The sequence below is a fragment of the Pseudomyrmex gracilis genome, unplaced genomic scaffold (assembly GCF_002006095.1).
Source record: "Pseudomyrmex gracilis isolate BER0280 unplaced genomic scaffold, ASM200609v1 scaffold_226, whole genome shotgun sequence".
In the NCBI taxonomy this organism is placed as follows: Eukaryota; Metazoa; Arthropoda; class Insecta; order Hymenoptera; family Formicidae; genus Pseudomyrmex; species Pseudomyrmex gracilis.
In genome coordinates this window covers 200,883-219,830 of record NW_018020810.1, presented here as the reverse complement: position 1 = coordinate 219,830, position 18,948 = coordinate 200,883, and the positions used below count along the sequence as shown (strand labels likewise).

The following is an 18,948-nucleotide window of genomic DNA, read 5'->3' as shown; positions in this document are numbered from 1 at the left end:
TCTCTCTCTCTCTCTCTCTCTCTCTCTCTCTCTCTCTCTCTCTCTCTCTCTACTAGATAGGTAGCATATAAATAAGCAATCAAAAGCGTTTCCAAACTGATCGAAGCGGAGTATCGAATGAAATGGTCTGATCTTATCCCCGGCATAACGGTAAGGTGCCTCGATTACGTCACAAAAACACGTAGGAAGGATCGAGACGAGTAAGGGAACGAGAGTTAGAGAAAAATATCACGAGAAACGAAGAAAATTCCGGCATTTCAGCCACAAGCGAACATTAGTAGTAGGAGCAACCGCTCGTTCCATCATGCAACAGCGGGGAAAAAGCTTCAACGTATTGGCAATAAGCAACGTGCGGGATCAAGCTTAGTGTATTTGTGGCCTTCTGATTTCGATGAATCTTCCATCTTAAATCGCTTAGAACAGTATTAAGTTAATAATTTTGAAGTATCGACAATCAATATCACCCCAATATATATATATATATATATATAAATTATATATAAATATATAAATTAATATTTATATATAAATTGCTAATATATATATATATATAAATTGCTACACGGTGCGATAATTTTATTTAATTCAAGACCTGCATCAATTTCACTGGTTCTTGGTAAAAATATTTTGGTAAATTGTCGAATGACTCGTTACTTCTGTATAAACTATCGAAATTTTATTTTCTCGTAAAGAAATGTTCGTATGCAACAATTTTACGCAGCAGTCAATATGATAAAATATTGTATACTTATTATTTGTACGTTTTAACAAATTACGGAACGTGCTAAGCGATTGTTGTTCGCGTAACAAACAAGATAACGTACGTTTCGCGCTTGAAAAACGAGATTTTTTCTCTCAATAGTTTAGTTAATCGTAAAAGTGGTTCGATTCGATTTCGCGCTTCTTTCTTTTCTTCTCCGTCTGATCTTCTTGAGCGCTCTTCTGTTTTCTTTTCGGTTTTTTTTTCTTAATCAAAATCAGTTGCAAGACCACGAATTTCGACGAAGACCCCAAAACACAATATCGATACATCGCTCGCCGCGCGAGGAAGAATTTGTTTCTTTTCTTTATGAGTTTTCTTTTTGAGGGGGGAGGAGGGGTTTTTCAGGATTCACGCGGTGATGCCGCGAGAAACGAGAGAAATTCCGTCCGACGAAATCGTCGAACCTCTGCGCGTTAACGCTCGAAATCCCTCGACGAATTCCACATGCGAAAGTGGGTCGAGATATAATTTTATGAACGCGCGAGCGGAACGACGGGAGTGTGATAAATGGAATGTAGGTCAAATGCGATCGGTCGGCGCGTCCGTTGACGATCATTTTCCCCCCGGTTACAACGTGGAAAAATAATTCGCGAACTATTGAGACACGCGATATATAGAGAGAGTCGTGATCTAAATCTCGTCGTAAAAATTCGAAAATGATAACGCTTTTTCGCTCGTCTGGATTTGAAAAATTTAGATTTTCCGCGCGAGAGAATCAGTAGTCTAAACAGATATTACGGCTACTTCATTTGTTTTTTTTTTTTTTTTTTTTAATTAACAGTTCAATTTCAGTTCGTAAATTTTAAATACAAAACTTGCGAAAACGTTGCGTAATCATATTTCGAGCTGTAATCCTATTTATATATAATATATTATTATCTTAATCATATATATCGCGTGTGTTACACATATTTTATTAGTGGGAATTATTATCTAATGTGCGGGCGATTACGAAATTAGCGTACTACTATCATAAATTGTACTCGGCAGTTTGCCCCACTATGATATTCCGCGTTGATGAAATCTACTTTCCCGAGGGAGAGAGAATCTCACATATATTATCTCCGTGAAAAACTTGCAAACATTTAATACAATATTTGCATTATAACGCGCTCAGAGCTTGTAGTGAAAGTACAAACTCTCTATATGTGTGTATATTCTCTTTTACTCGGTTGTTTTGCGGAACAGTGGCGAAGGGAGAGGGAGGAAAGACGCTTCTCTCTCTCTCTCTTGGTCGAAAGTCTGGAGTTATATTATTTTTCCCCGGGATATGTGTGTCGCGTGACTCCGTCCCGCGGTCATAAAACGTGCGCAGGGTCTTCCGGAAACACAAATGTAATACATGCGAACATTTTTTTTTTGCGAACTGGATATTTCTCAGTTCACCGGAAGAGAGATGTATTCGCGTTGGAGTGGTACGTTATAAAATGTGTTGACTCACCTTTCCAAATTCGCTGAGGCCCGGCGTGGAGTCCTGAGTATTGTTCGTTTCACCAACAGAACAGACTGCCCTGCCAAGAACATGTCTATTACAACGTCGATTTTAGATTTCTCTCTCGTCGCAATAATCAAAGAGAATGGTTTAATTACTTTTTCTCTCGACGGACAAGCTTGTCTGGGCATCGAGCAAATTATATATATTTTGCTTAAGTATTGGAATTAGAACAGTATATACATATTTCTATTACATTATATTAATTTTTCACGGGAGTTAACACGTAAAAATCTTAATCAACATTTCCGCAATAATCAGCGACAAATCGCACACAACAATTGCCAATTGGGATATTTCATAGATACAATTAATTAATAAAATAAGTAGTTTCTTTTATTTGTTTTATATTTTGTCAAGATTTGTAAAAAAAAATATACGTGCTCTTATGGATCGATCCGATGCCGCGTGAAAGATTATAACGTGTTCTCTTTCCAAACCTTCGATTTAATATTTTCAATATTCTAATATGGCGGACAAAATATATATTGATTCTGTTAAATAAGAGTTTTGTAACATTTTTTAACTTATATCTAATTAACTATATCTGCGTAAGATTCTCATTTGCGCTTTTTACGATAAAATTTGATATTTTGCAAATTTCTAAAAAAAAGTATCTACTAATAGTTGTGCATATTGCATGTATGAACACGCACATATTTTAATACTACTTATTGAATATGGATGTTTGAATTAAATATACATATATATTTTAAATATTGATAAAAGGAAAGTGTGAGTTAAAAAAAAAAACAAAACAAAACAAATTAATAAATATGTGCGAATATAAAGCGCAAACGATTTTCAAATTCGCGATGAAAAATGCCAAAGAGAGATGATTCGACATCTCGTCATCTAGAACTGTGGAAAATTTAATCAGGCCGACTATCTCTCGCGCGTTTCCCAGAGGAAAGACAAAGATTACGCGATCGAAACGGACGGAGACAAAGAGAGACGAGAGAGAATAAGGTCAGAAGCTAACATTAAATCCCAGGTACACGTCCGAAAGCAATTCGGATATTGTTCCAATAAAAGCGCGTTTTTCCTCATGTACGGCCGGAAATCTCAGGGCGCAGAAATGGGACCGCGGTTTTACGACATTTTTCGTTGAGATGCTGCCTATGCTTGCGGACTGCATAACCGTACGCCTCCACCTATCCCTGTATACTATATACGTACTCTCGTTCCTATTCCCGTTTCCACACGCGGAAAAAGGAATTTTATATCATTTAACGCTTTTATCCTAGACGCGTACTTGATTTTTAATTTAAAAACATACCTACGTTGATGTTTTTTTTCAACATACTTATTGCACGTGCGGTGATATAAAAAAATACCAATGTTCGAAACAAATACTCTAGTTGTGATATTTCTGACAAAATGCGACTTGATAGCGAGAGAAGATATTGTCTTTCATATCGTGCGTGTCGTGAGATAACATTAACTTAAATTAGGGGAAGTCAGGGAAGAAAAATACGCGTACTATCTTTCTTGTGTGTGTGTGTGTGTGTGTGCGTGTGCGCGCGCGAGAAGAGAGATTTGCACGATGGCCCAAGGTGTAACTTCGATTCTTATTTATTGCGGTAACCGTCGCGGTGTCGAGGGAGACATAAAACAGGCGAGAATCGGAAAGAGAACAGCAAACCAGGTCGGTGCCCATTGTCGTATAATACTTGGACGTTAAAGCGGCGTTGGTCTTAGTGATATCACTGTCGTACTTTACATCCCGAGGAATCTAACGTCATTTTTCGAGATATAAATCAAGATTTGCGGGGAGGATACGTAGAATGAGAATTACGAACATAATTTCTTTTATTCATAAAAGATATAGCGTGAAATATTTTAAGAAAGAGAGAAGAATATTTTTAAAAGCAGCTGCGTTATAAATAAATAAATGTGTGTGCGTGCAAAAAACTTACGCAAAAGTTCAATTATGCTATTAAACGACAAATTATTGTCTTTCTCTTTCTTTCTCTCTCTCTCTCTCTCTCTTTTTCTATGTTTTTGCTGATAATATATTTGTAAATATAAATACAAAAGAATTTACTTTATGAAATAAATTCTTTGGAGAGATAAACACAAGTAAACAATACGTATATATATATAAATACAAAAAGGTTTACTTAATGAAATAAATACTTTAGAGAGATAAACACAAGTAAACAATAAAAAAAAATATATATATAAATACAAAAGGATTTACTTTATGAAATAAATTCTTTAGAGAGATAAACACAAGTAAACAATACAGCGGATCAAAGAGAACGAATGTCAGACAAACAACAAGTAAAGAAAATACGTAATGGATTTGAAATAACTAAATAATGTGATTATAGCGTAGAGTGAATTGAAGAAAAACAAATTTGAGAAAATCGACTTTTGACGAATGAAAGAAATCTTTCTGCGATATAAGAAAATGTTATTCTTCTCTCCTTTTCTCGCGACGAAACAAAGCTTTTCTCGTCGTCGTCGTCGTAATTTTCTTTTTCGGCCGCGCCAGGAAATAAGCAGAAAGACTTTGGGGGAGGATGTTTTCGAAATTACTAAAGGACCTCCAAGCGCCTAGATTTCAGGTTACTTCGGCTTTCGGTTAAGCCGATCAACCGTGGAATTGGTTTGCGTCTAAGAGTAGATCGTGATACGAAGCACAACGAGTATCTGGTAGAAAAAAAAAAAAAAATAAAATAAATAAAAAAGCAGCGGACACTCGATGAACGAGTGTCTTGTACACGAGAAAACTTCTGGAGCGCGAGGATGCAAGAAGATAGTACGCGACGAAAGAACGATGTCTCAAAACAACGAGATATTTTGCAGAATCTTAATCTCGTAAAAACAACAACGTAGAGAAATTGGGTGCTAACTTGATAAAACTCCAATAAAAGTATAGTGCCGATATACGGATAACTTGCAGCGCGTCGGAGAATTATGTTAAATTATATATATGTCAGTGTGTGATATGTTGACAGAAGTAAAATATTATGTTCCGATACATTTGCAATTTATACTCACCAGGAGGTGTCGCACGCATGTGTCAAAGTAAGATATCGCGCTCCCAGGCCGTAAAATGTCCTAAGAACACCCAAAGAATTCCCCAGGGAATGACCACCCTCCACTCCGATAAGACTTGCAATTTTTCCTTCTCTGTGCGCTTCGATGAGACCTATTATCACATTAATCATCTCCATTATCACATTAGTCATCTTTTTTATTTCTCTCAATGTACACATATATATATATATATAAATGAGATATATCGCGTTTTTTCTTCATTGCTCTGATTTTTCATCTCTTTTTTTCTCTCAAGTAACTATATTTCACTACAGTCTCATATATATATATATATATATAAATAAAAAAAAAAGTCTATTGCGTTTTCATGTGTGACGATAAAGATGCTAAAAAAACCACCTGCGACGAACTTGACGAACTGAGAACACTCAAAACCTCACTCGGCAAACATTCAAGTGTGTACACGAGTTATTCAAGACCCATCCATTTTTTTTTTTTTTTTTTTTTACAGAGAACTTGAAATTATCTTCAATGAACTTTGCTCTCGGCCGAATTACGTTTCTTCCGTAAATTACCCGAGTTTTTTTGTCCAGTTTTTTTTGTCGCGCTTATCCCATCGGGAGGCGCGGTGCGGATTTTATAATTGCTTTTTTCTTTTTTTTTTTTTTTTTTCGTTTCAGCGAACGAAAATAAAACGACACTTTGGGTAAATTAAGCAAGAGGATTCCCGATATTACACTCATCGATTATTTATGATCTGACCGGTGGTGAATGAATGATTGGATGAAATCTCGGAAACTCGGTCGCGCTTCGAGCAAGTCGAAAGTGAATGCAAAGATCGGTAAAAATCGGCTTTTAGATCCGCTTTTGGAAGTGCTTTCAGGAATGCTGTCGATCGTCTCATTGAAACTTTCAGACTGCATCAGAGAGAGAGAGAGAGAGAGACGACGACGGGGGGGTTTTAAGTCGACTGGTTTATCGTGTTTTACATCGAATATATTCGTGTCGCGATCCACGCGAGACTTATTTATTTATTTAACTACATATTCCGGAATTTCAAATCTACTTTACGGTGCATCATGTACGCGCACATCTGACGCAAGATATCCGATGTGTGGATTTACAATATTTACGCAATTTTTTTATTTTTTTTATTGTTACACATATCACTCTTATATCACATATATATTACGTATTTTTTTTTGCGTCAGATCACTCTTGTAATATTTTATGTGTACATTCAGTAAAAACGCGCTTCGCGAGCGCCGAGTATAATTTCAAAGAGAATCTATGAAAAAATACGAGAGAAAAAATTATTAATTTAACAGATTTTTTTACACGCCTGATTTACGCTTTTATTGTGCCTGAATACTGTTGAAAGAAGCTAAAGCGTTTTTATAATATATAATAGGATTTAATACGTTTTATCTCGATACAAGAAAGCGCCGTGTGCTATCTTTTGAGAAACGCGCCACTGATCTCGAAAATTAAAAAGCTGGTAATCTTCTTTTGTAAGTGTTCTTTACCTTTTGCTGCTTTGAACGCAGCTCGCTCGGAAACAGCTTGCTTCTTTCCAAAAAAATAAAAAGAATCTAATGAATATACTTATCTCTCTCTCTCTCTCTCTCTCTCTCTCTACCTTCTCTGCTTTTTATGAAATTCTTCTTTTTGTTATTAATTGTATCTTGCAAATTTTTCTTTACTTGTATCGATTTAATTATGACATTTTGTTGATTGTTCCGAGGCGCGGTAAATTGTCAAAGAGTTTGCGCGGTTTTCGTCATCGATTGTATATATTGTTGGATATTATACTTGTGCTTCCCACCTTTTGCCTTTTTCACATGTCGCGACCTCCTTTTCACTTCTCGCTTGGCGAAGTTTCTCGAACTTATGAAAATGGCTGACAGCTTTCCGGACCGGGGGTTACTCGCGGTAAATTTCATTACGAAGAAACGCCAGTTTCATTTCTTCACACACGCTCGCTTCTCACATCTCTCCCTCTTTCGCAGTTCGGGCGCATATGTTGACTTGATTTTTTTTTTCAACACACAAGCTTAATTGTCGATCTAGTTTTAGATGTGATTTGTATATTGTTGCAAAAAAAAATATAATCAGACTTTTCTGCACTAGAGACATCACCTGAAGCGTTTCTTGTCAACATACGTCGAAATTTTAGTTTCATTAATTTTAATTATCTTGAGAATATCATTGTTAGGATGTGTCATTGTCAACCATTTTCTCAAACTAATTATTTAAATGTCGATGTATGTATCGTCATTAATTTGCAATCTCTTCACTTTTTATTATTAAGAAATTAAGTTTTTTACACACAAAGCAAGTTCTACCAAAATTCCAAGAGGTCAGGTTGTGGCTTCTTGTTTGAATTAATAGGAATCTCTCTCTCTCTCTCTCTCTTCCTCGATTATGGTGCGGCCGATAGCTTACTTTTGTCTATTGACGATAAATCTTTCACAATACGAAGTTATGCCATCAAATCGAATCCAATAACGACTTTCGTCCACAACTTGGAGAAGTCGAGCAATTAATAGCGGTCCTTTATCCTCTCGAGTCGTCTCAATGAGAAACTTTCTCCACGATCGCTTTCGCATCTATTAGTATAGCCACGGTTATAGAGAATATGTGTGTTTGTGTGTTACGTTTAATATGAAAATTCTTTCAGTTTACAAAGAAAAATTTACTTCTTTGAAATGGAATCTAATTGTGGTAATGCGACGCAACAAAGACAGCCTTCTGACAAGAAGAATAGAATTGAATCCAGAAAAAGTAAAAAACAAGAGTCATAATCACTATGACAAAAAGATTACAGTCATACGATTGACATACGAGAGAGACAAAAGTATCATATATAATTACACAGTAACAACTGCATGCGGTATAAAGATTGCAAGAATATCGAAAGTATAAATGAGTATTATAATGTGTGTGTGTGTGTGTGTGTGTATATATATTTACCTTTGACAGAAGTAACCAAAGTTAAATGTTGAGCATTCATTTCGGCAAGACGACGAATCACATCGATCTGTTCCAATGAAAGTTGAACTGCGTTTAACTGAGCGGCACCACAAGGAACGTACGCAGACCAAAACTAGAAGGAAATATATTGCTGGCGTTATTATCAAGCTTATTATCAAGTGCAAAAATTAGATTTTGTTGTTAGATCAATTTTTTTTTTATATCTAGATATTGCGCTCCACACATCAAACTTTTGTACGTAAATGTACAAGTTGACGAATTATAAGGCAATTACTTTGATAAATAAAATTCGCTTGCAATTCGACGAAGTTAGAAACAAATATGAATATTTGTCACAAGAATTTGAAAAGTTGATATTTGATGCTTTCGCGATGTGTAGTATTAACATACAAAGATGTTTTTTCGGGTTTGAACCGCGTTAGTGTCATTAGATTACAGTATTAGGCTGCTCTTCAAACCCTGATGAAGTGAGCTGTAATGTTCACGAAACGTCGGTATAAAAATGACACTAACGCGGTTCAAACCCGAAAAAACATCTTTGTATGTTAATTTGAAAAGTTAATTTTTTATAGTGAAGATATGAGGATGTCACCTCAGGCTCTTTCTCAAATTTACAGTTGATTTTTTGAAATAACGGCAATATTGAGCCAGTGCAGGATGTTGTGCAATAAATAAATATGCTACAAAGTAGTTTTTAAAACAAAACGTTTCGGCTATATTTTAAGCCCTTATCAATTGCATCTTAAATACTAATGTTTACAAATGTGGTAGTCGCATATAAAACAATAAAAAAAGATAATAATCAGTATCAAATACAAGTCTTACTTGCTAGAACGTAAAATCGATTTTATGTCAATCGATGTTAATTTTTTATGTTATAACAAATGAGACGAGATCTCCGCGTATTCAATCGGAATAAATATTCGACGTGTTTGAGAGAGTTAAACGCTCGTGTGTGTTTTTTTTTTTTTTAATTTTCGGATCGGTCGAGCATCCGATACGCATCGTTGAGCGATCAAGTACGTCAGTATCGACACGCATCGCTCAACGCGATGGTTAGTCGCATCTAGGAAATATCTACAGCAATAGCCTCCGAATTTCACCGCGTTCCCTCTTGGCTTTGAGAGAGAGATAGCGTTACCAATTACTCGAACGGTCTAATTAGCGCCAAGTTGCCGCGCACGCTGGCGTAAATATTGAATTTCGGTTCCAGGTGTAGTCTAACGCGATTGGTATCCTTTCGCACTGCGCAGCCCTTGTTCGACGTCAACGTTATTATTGCTAATCGCATACCGCCACGGTTGGGAAAGTTGCGTTGAGAAGCGATAGCAGGAAACACACACGCGCGTCTGTGTTTTGCGACGTGCGTACATAATTAATGTAATATCGTATACAGAGCGAGTAGGAAGATCCCGAGTCTTCGAATCTACGCCTTCGGATTGTTTTTCGGCCGGTTTCTTTCAGTCGAGTCTATTGATTGAAAATCAAATCCCCGAATCAGCTTGACGTGCTTATAAACACTTCCGGTGATTTGGAATTTTATTTAAAATTTTACAAGTCCACGCTCTCGATATAATTCGCACGAGAGTGTACCGGAAAAGTCCAACCAGATGTCATGCGTTTGCAGCAGGACGCATTGACTTATTAATGTAACAGCGCTGCGGCGGTGCAGAAGGCGAGAGGAAACCACTGCGCCATTCTCCAAAGAGATACGTTTATGAAATGAGCAAGGACATTTCAGAACGTACACGATCTTTCTGGTACCACGACTGACGATGATGATAACGCATAAAAATGTTTGTCGCACAAATGTGTAACCGACACGCTGGTACAATTGAAAAAGATCAAGAAAAAATGCACATACATGTTTTATCACCGAGTGACAATGGCTATGCAAATTCAAAAAAAAAAAAAAAAAATTCTTTTCACGATAATTTCACATGAACGCTCTCTCCGCGCGGATATCTCTCCGGTACATCGCGCAGCAGATGTGCGCGCGGATGTGAGAGGTTGTTCGTTTCGCCGCAAAATAGACACGCGGGAATTCTAACAATCCGACGCCGCGCTAACTGACGGAGAGAGTTAGCGTTTGCAAAAAAAAAAAAAAAAAAAAAAAAAACAAAGAAGATCGCGAGCAAGCGGAACGAAGTTTTTTTTATCTTAGCGGATATTTCGCGAACGCATGTAGCATGGCGAATCGCAGTTAATAATGACATTACGTATACCGCTGGATATATAAAGCCGAAAAGCTATAGAAAGAAAGCGGGATAACACTGGCTGAGAGAGGACTTGGAGGTTTCAAAACACGCGATGCTTGCCAACAGAAATATCCGCTCGATAGAGGTGCAACGTTTCGAGAAATCTAGGACAGAGAGAAACATATATATATATATATATATATATATATATATATATAGGCGAAGAAAACGTATCCTCGAAGAAGAACACGTCAACGTAAGGATAATACACCGAAGGATAAACGCACAACGATGCGAATTAAATAGCCGTCCCTCTCATCATCGTATCTTCGTTGAATTATAACATACGATAGCTCGGTAAGACGTGTGCGATATCGCGCTAATGAGCGCCAAACAAGATACACCCGCCCGCGGAGAGAGTTCTACGACCGGGAAGAAAAGACACACTAAATGTCTCCGCACCATGTACACGAACAAAAAAAAATGATGTTGAATCAACAGTATCGGTTTAATTGAAATATATCCTGTTGATGCAACATCAATATTGTTGCACTTACACACAGCAGATAGAGTTGCTTTAAGAATCTAGACGTTAAATTCAATCGCACACGCAATTGAATGAACTATTTATTTTTGCGGCAGCCCGTGACAAATCGACTTTAATTAAAGCAACTCCATTTTTTTTTTCTGTGTACGCGCTCTATTTTGCAACACAAGTCAATAGATATGTTTCGGATTGTTGAAAGTCAAAGGGGGGGGGAAAAAGATCGATCTATACACACACACACCTTTGCGCACACTTCTGGTTTGGTGAACATTGATCAGAAAAACCCACGGAGGAAATGCACGCGGAGAGAAAATCACACAATACATATAGTAGTCTCTTTGCTAAGGTGAAGTCGCGCGATGGAAGAGCTCTTGAAAACAAAGCGTTCGATGCGTTTTGCGCCGCAAGTGCACTCACACAACTCGTGAGAGTTCCCTCTCGTTTCGTATTCCCTCGAAAACGGCCTTTTTTTTTTTACGTGACGAGAAAATCATTTTCTTGAGTTTGAAATGACCCGCGCCCAAATAGGTTTTTTCGTTTTCTTTTTTTTTTTTTCGTTGTTTCGCTCGATTCGGGACAAAAAGTTCGCGAGAGAGACAGGTGCTAAGGGGTGTAGTTTCAAGTAAACAAAGCTAAAATGCTCAGTCTGCGATGCGACTTTGGTTTTGGATGAAGCTCTCAACTCGCGCTGATTATCTTTCATCGCGGGGTTCTCTAACTGCAAACTTTGGCAATCTTTTCGTGGTCACGGTGCTTTCCCGCGTTTTCGGCGAAAGTTAAGGGACAGGTCGGAGAGGACGAGAAGGAGGAGCTATCTCGCACAGTTTCTGTGTTTCTGATTCTTCCTTCCCTCGCCCCTACCCTCTCTCTTAACCCAACGTTCTCGCAAGAAATGGAATTTCTCTCGCTGCGGGAAATTTGTTCGCAAACAGAATTGTCATTGTTAAGAATACCCTGTATCCGCGAACATAGATATAGAGTATTGCTACAACTTTGGCCTCACACGCGCGATGAAGTTTGAGTTAGCTCGGTCTGTGAAAAAACTGGTTTACTCGCGTCAACAAATGCGCCGCCATATTGTCACTTCCCGAATTGTGTATAACATTTTCTTTTTTTTTTTTCCCCCCCCTCGCGCGGTTATGCTAATTTTATCATTCTACTTTTTCCATAACGAACTTCGGCCACAGTCGGAGAGAAGAACAGATATAAAACTAAAAACCTGGCTTTTTACGTTATAACTACTAGTTTTTAACGCGCATATTTCGAAAGAAAAAAAATAAAATCTTGTCGGGATGTTAAACAATTTCTTATTCCTCGGTTTGATTTTTTGAGGAATTTTTTGATATCGGAACGCAAGAAAGAATCGCAAAATCGATATATTTTGTCAGTTTATAAATTGCGTCATTAGCGAAAACTTTTTACGCTAATTACTTCGCGATTTACGAATTTTTTATATTACTTTGATACTACTTCTAGTTGCGGACACGTTGCTGCGGTTAGTTTTTTTTTTTCTTAACGCTCTTCTCACCTTCTCGCGGAAAAACATTTCGCCAAACTTCGTCCGTCATGCTCTCTCTCTCTCTCTCTCTCTCTCTTCTTTTCCCGTGCGCTTTTATCTATGCATAAGTACGCCTTGAGCTTTAAACTTTACCGACGCGGATTTTTATCGGACGTTAATGCATCTTCGATTCGTTTCCCGAATCCTCGTATTTCGCGCGCGAATGGCGCGGCTAACATTCATATTGTGATGTATGATTGAAAAGCAAAAATATTTCGTCTCGGCAAAATTCTGTGTGTTTATACTTTAAATATTTGAAAAAAAATATTTTCAAAAGTTTTTTCAAAAGAGAAAATACATTTTGTTTTTTTTTTAAACAAAAAGTTACAATTTGTAATATTGATAAAAATCGTAAAACTTTCGGATCGATGATAAAATTTAACATTACGCTCTCGAACGTCACATAGCATATTGCCAAAAGAATTCGCTCCGGTTGAATTTTATTACACGCTGTATATTTTTTCAGTTAACTCTTTTGTCACACCGAGGTTTTTGTTCAATCTGATTTACAAACGAGGAATTGAAGAGCGCAACGGAAACACACAGAGAGAGTTTTCTTTTATCAAATCTTAATATTTATTCAATTCCAGAAAGACGGAGAAAAAAAAAGAAAGATAGCAAAAGAGAGCTTCTTATGTAAGAAGCTTCGGGAAGTAAACTAAAAAATTTGATTTTGTAAGCGCGGCCGCTTCTCGCCGGGCGACAATAGTCGTATCTTTTTGTCGAGATTGCTTCGATAATTGAATTAGAAGTTGTCTCCTGCTTAATAGAAAAAGAGAGAGAGAGAGAGAGAGAAAGAGAGAGTGAGAGAGACAGACTTTCGTCATCCCTTTGTAACGCGCCTGGAATTCCAAGTCGAATTGCGCTCGTGTTGTATCTCGCGCTTATACATTTGGTTTTTCTTTTCCGTTCTCTTAGCCAATTACATTTGCGTGAAACACTCGCGCGAAAAAATGTTGCTTTAACTTTCAAAACAGTTGAAGAATTTTTTTTTTTAACGCGATGTTTCGTCACACGTTCCGACGCGTAACGGAAGTAATATAATAAAATTTGTGTGTTTTTTTTTATTACAAATAAGGCAGTTGTGTCTCGTCGCGCGTCTAAGTGTGTTTTTCTAATCTTTTTAAAGCGCATAGAGCCTTTCCTTTTTCAGACGCGTTTTGTTCGTCGGATTTCTTTCGTACTGTGTCTATATTTTCGCGTTGCACCGCGACTCAATTCCGATAGAAAAAGAAGAATTCAAAGCGCGCGAGCTTAGTTTCGTCTTGTCGTCGACAAGACGCGACTCTCACCGTCAATTTGTCAAGAGTAGAGCGCGCGCGAGCTGTGAACACATCGACGGGAAGGGAAATGAAACGCGAAATCGGTGCCGGAAAAAAATGAAAGAACGCGATTGCGCGAGAAAGGTGCGCGCGATGACTTCAAATAAAATATAACCGCCTCCGCGAGAATAGAATCTAATCAACTAATTTTGCGGTCGCGCGCAATTTTATTGTCGCGACGTTGTTTATGTCGCGATAAGCGCGATTATCTTGAGTCAATTTCATTTTATCGCGTCGAACGCTCACAAGAATATGAACTTTTCGAACCGATCGAGTACTTTTTAGATCGGTGTGTGTGTGTGTGTGTGTGTGTGTGTGTGTGTGTGTGTGTGTGTGTGAAGCGAATTCGACGTCGTATTTCTTACCCGGATATTTCTGTTAGATTATCAAAATTGATCAAAAATCGAATTTCGTCAACATGCAGAATTTTATTTGCGATCTTAAAGCGGATGGCTTTGGTGCCAAGAGTTACAGATCGAGGTAAACAACGATTTGGCTCGTTCTCGTTACATAAACGGAAGAAATAGTAATGGCAGATAGAAACTCCTCTCTCTCTCTCTCTCTCTCTCTTTTTCTCTCTCTCTCTCTCTTTTTCTCGGTTTAACACGCGGAAACGAGAACAATGCTGTTTTCCGCCGTTGTTATTTTGTGCTTAAGAATGAGATATATATAACGTTCAAGCGCGCGCGCAAAAAATGTTTCGCATCTTTTCAATTATGAAGTCACGTGCGTCCGATACGTACCGGTCGGTTTAAACGGCGATTCACGTAAGTCGACTTTTCGTGTGAAATAAATCTTTTGGCAAAAAGCCCGCGGATAATCAATACATATAGGTATTCTTTACCCCAGCAGCGCGTAATAAAACTCACACACACACACACAGTTCGTTATTAGCGCGCGTTATACGCTTCACAATCAGGAAATAGGAAGAACAACGGAAAAATAACCGATAGCTTCGATCAGTTGTTTTTTTTTTTTTTTGTTTTTTAATTTACAACGAGAACAAGAAGAAGAGAACGGATTCGCTTCGCTAATTTATATCGATAATAATACGTTGCAAAAAATGGTATCCGTATAAAAATCGGCTTCACGATTCACAACACGCGTTATTGTCCGCTTACTTGTAGACGGATTATTCGCGCACAGGCAAGTAGCATTATAGTTGTTAATGCCAGCATTTGAGAAGATAGATTTACACACGAGGTGATCCATTGCAATATTGGTTTTTTTTTTTTATTGAGAAAAATTGACAAAAATCAAGCGCTCTCTCTCTCTCTGTCTCTCTGTTTCTCTTTCTTTCTCGACGATATTTTTGAAAATAAATCTATGTGGAAAGAGAGGTTTGCTCCTCCCTCACGGATTGACCAGGTGTGTAGCACTATTATCCAATATGACCTAATTATGACAGTGGTGTACCAATGGAGAGACACCCGCTATAAATGGACCGGTCTGCGTAAACCAATCCTGCATACACATGCACCGCCACACACCGACTATATAATACCCTTCTCGTAATAACGGCCAATTCGTGTCCCCTGTCCCCATCCTTGCTCCATACCGCATGCTGCGTTCCTCAACGGTCGGAGACGCACATGACGAATTCTATCGATCTGGCCACCGAATTGATTGACGTATCGACACCCTGTCGCTTGCTAACATTGACTTTCGTAAAACTTTGCGTCAACGACGGATTACAATCTCGTCCCCGGATCGGGTAACGATCTGTTCCCCACGAAAATCAGCGTGCGCGACGAACACGCGCACCGATTGACAACAAGTTGAAAGAAAAACTTGCGACGCCAATTTTTTTCTTTGCGCGTAAATATCAGTAATCAAATAGCAACAATAACTCGCTCACAAGAACTAGAATCTAATCTAATTTATCTCGTCGAATTCTTTGTCACAAGTACAAATCGTAAAATAATTGTATCCTGTAATTTAACAAGTAAGAGTAGTCAGATACGACGCTGCGCAGCATTTGCGCTGTGCAAGTTCGTCAGAAATACAGTTTATCAAAAACTGCTATCAAAAATTGATCTTCAAAATCCAACATCCGTATCTTCTCCGCAAACTTATAAATTTATAGCAATTAATTATATAAGCTGAATTTTAATAATGAAATAATGATGATTTTTTTGAAAGTTAATCACGCGTATCAACAATTGCAAATTCGGTCTCGACGTTGCATCATGCAAAGTTTTGACCTGGTTTTATTGATCTCTCTTTGCGTATTTTATAATTGCGTTGTGTTACAAAAAGTCAAAATGCGCCAAATAAGTTTTATTTCAATTATATATATAAACGAATTAGTTATTATAAGTGAATTAGTATAGAACCAATTAAAACTTAATAACTCATAATTATATTTAAACCAGATTGCGTTATAATTTTGATAAACGGATTATTTGCGGATTTACTTGTGCGGTGGTGATTATGAGAATTTAATATAACTGCAACGTGTGTTCGCGCACGCGCTTTTGTGCGCGTAAAATATAGCAGATATTTAAAAAAAATATATATATATATATAATAATATTTAATACGCGTTTAAGGTTTTTAGTAAATAAAAATGTAGTCTAGTGTGTACCTAGCATCAATATGATATGAGTGAAATACAAATTGTACGGAAATGTACAATTCAGGTGAGAGACAGGTGTGACAGGAGAGCAAACGATAAATCATTCTTGTCTCTTTGATATCTTGATATCGGATTGACATCTTCGATTGACACAAACTGTTTGTTCGGATCGATTCAAAGTCTCTAATTGTTGAGATCAGATATTTAAAAAAAATACATACACTTTTGCACACTATATTCCATACTTTTTCGCGATTGTACATTCTGTTCGTTTCGCTGTGTTTGTCAGAATTTATTAGCGTTGTTGTATATTCAAGCACCGCCGGTAATGAGAAATTTTAATATAACTTGAGTTCTCTCTCTCTCTCTCTCTCTCTCTCTCTCTCTCTCTCTCTCTTTCTCTCGATATGAGTTTCGCATGAGACGGCGTAATTAGCGCCTCGATAATCGAAGCCTAAAGTTTCCCTTCGACCTTACCGGCTCATTGACACTGGCAGCACCGTTACGAAGTCCGCCAACTAATCCCCCCACCTCTCTTTCGACATCCAAATAGTGTCGGTGCAAACTTGTCCAAGTTCCGACTGCAGTTTGAGCTAGGTAGAATACGTAATGAGTACGTGGGTTCTTGACTTCTCGGACCATTATACAAGCTGGCCTATTATGACTAATCGCTCGGTGCGTTCTATAGCCACTGCTATAGTATTCGTGTGACGAATGAAACTCGTATACACTAATCGCACACACACACACACACACACACACACACATAATCAAATACCGTGCCATTGATTTATGTTTGAACAAATAAAAATTTGTAACGAAATGTGTGACACATGGATAGATGGAAATATAGATAGATAGATCGTATCCGTGATAAATGGATACAAAGAGTCGGGGAGAGAGAGAGAGAGAGAGAGAAAAAGAAGAGAGAGAGAGAGAGAGAGAGAAGAGAGTTTAGGCTCGATGATTCTATAGCGATGTATTAGCGCCACGATTGCCGGCATCAGCCTCAGCCTAAGTGAATGGCTCTGCCGAGGGCTGTGCTGATTATGGTGTCGCCATTGATCCAGATCGAAATTGGCTTGCCTCTGTCATGGAACGCACCCAGAGGACCATTAATATCCTCTGCGAGCATACCACGAGTGAACGGGCGCGTCGTAGTATCGATGGTAAAGAGGGAAAGAGACCAGGCTAATAGCAAATAAGCCGCAAATCGAGGCGTTAAGTCTCTCTCTCTCTCTCTCTCCCTCTCTATCTCTTCCGATTGCACAATGATGCTTTCCGGCACAATACCCGGTTAAACAAAAAGTCACGATGAAGAATTTTCTTAGGGTATTGGCTCATGCGCGAGATCGAACACATTTTACACACATTTACACACATTTTACACATTTCCTACTTTTATCTTTTTTATGATGAGAATATATGGTAATGTAATATATATACTAGATGATATACACAAGAAAAGATGTACATAATATATATACTCAAATGTAAGGATATACGTTTGATACGTGTGACGCGTGCGATTCGAGTGTAAATAAAAATTTATGGACTAACCGAACCGCGCTTCGATAAAAAAAAGTGACAACTTTTTTATAAATATAGTAAATTACAAATACGGTATTTTTGATTTGTACACATCTATAAATTCTCTTTTTCGGATGCGGATTCAAATTATTCGTCTTTGTAAATATGTCAGTAATATAACAACGGGGATTAATTATGAAAACTTGTCTGATTCGCTTACATCGCGCACTCTCATTAGTCATCTCTCTCTCTCTTATTGATCTTTTCGGAATAATTTATTGTAAAATAAATACTCTAATACAATTAATAAATAATCTCCGATACACTTGTTTTTTTTCGCCAATTTGTTTTTACCACGAACAAATAGAAAAAGTTAGAATAAAAGTTTTAGTTGAAACTTAAATATTTGAAAAAATTAAAACAATTGTTTTTTTATTTGGAGAACAAATAAGTACGTGTATATATATACACACACACACGCACACATATGTATGTACATAGAGAAAGAGAGAAAGAAAAGAAATTCAGATATAATCTTCGGAGGAAATGATCGTCTATAAATGTTGTTGATGTCGAAATTGTACATTTCTGATTCCGCGATAGGTATATATATATATATATATATATATTTTTTTTTGGCGAGATCTCGTGAACGTGGCGATGAAGACTCGAGGTAGATGGTGCTTCCTTCCTCTCCATCTGTATCTGTCGATTGCCAATATCTCGGCAAGACGGCAAGAGACGGCGGCGGAATCGAACAGGCGGGATTCCTGGTTCTGATAAGAGTTAGTGCTCACTTGTTGACCCGTTTCAACGATCGTAACTTATCGAGATACGAGACTGGCGATTGAGAGCAACGACGCGTGAGGTCAGATTCCGAGAGTTTCGAATTTATTGAGAGAAGTCTTAATACGCGAAATATGTGTCGCGTATTGATAGTTTTTCAAGATTTTCACA

At 37.6% G+C, this 18,948-nt stretch overlaps 1 protein-coding gene across 1 annotated transcript in view; it reads right to left on the bottom strand.

The window, feature by feature from the left end:
• Positions 1-18,948, bottom strand: part of LOC109858824 (dipeptidase 1-like) — a 50,554-nt gene that overhangs the window by 5,288 nt on the left and 26,318 nt on the right. The window contains exons 5-7 of the mRNA XM_020436458.1: positions 8,238-8,370; positions 5,265-5,415; positions 2,205-2,274 (exon numbers count right to left, since the gene is read on the bottom strand). Coding sequence (XP_020292047.1) covers positions 2,205-2,274; positions 5,265-5,415; positions 8,238-8,370 — 354 coding nt within the window. The remainder of the gene's footprint in view (positions 1-2,204; positions 2,275-5,264; positions 5,416-8,237; positions 8,371-18,948) is intronic.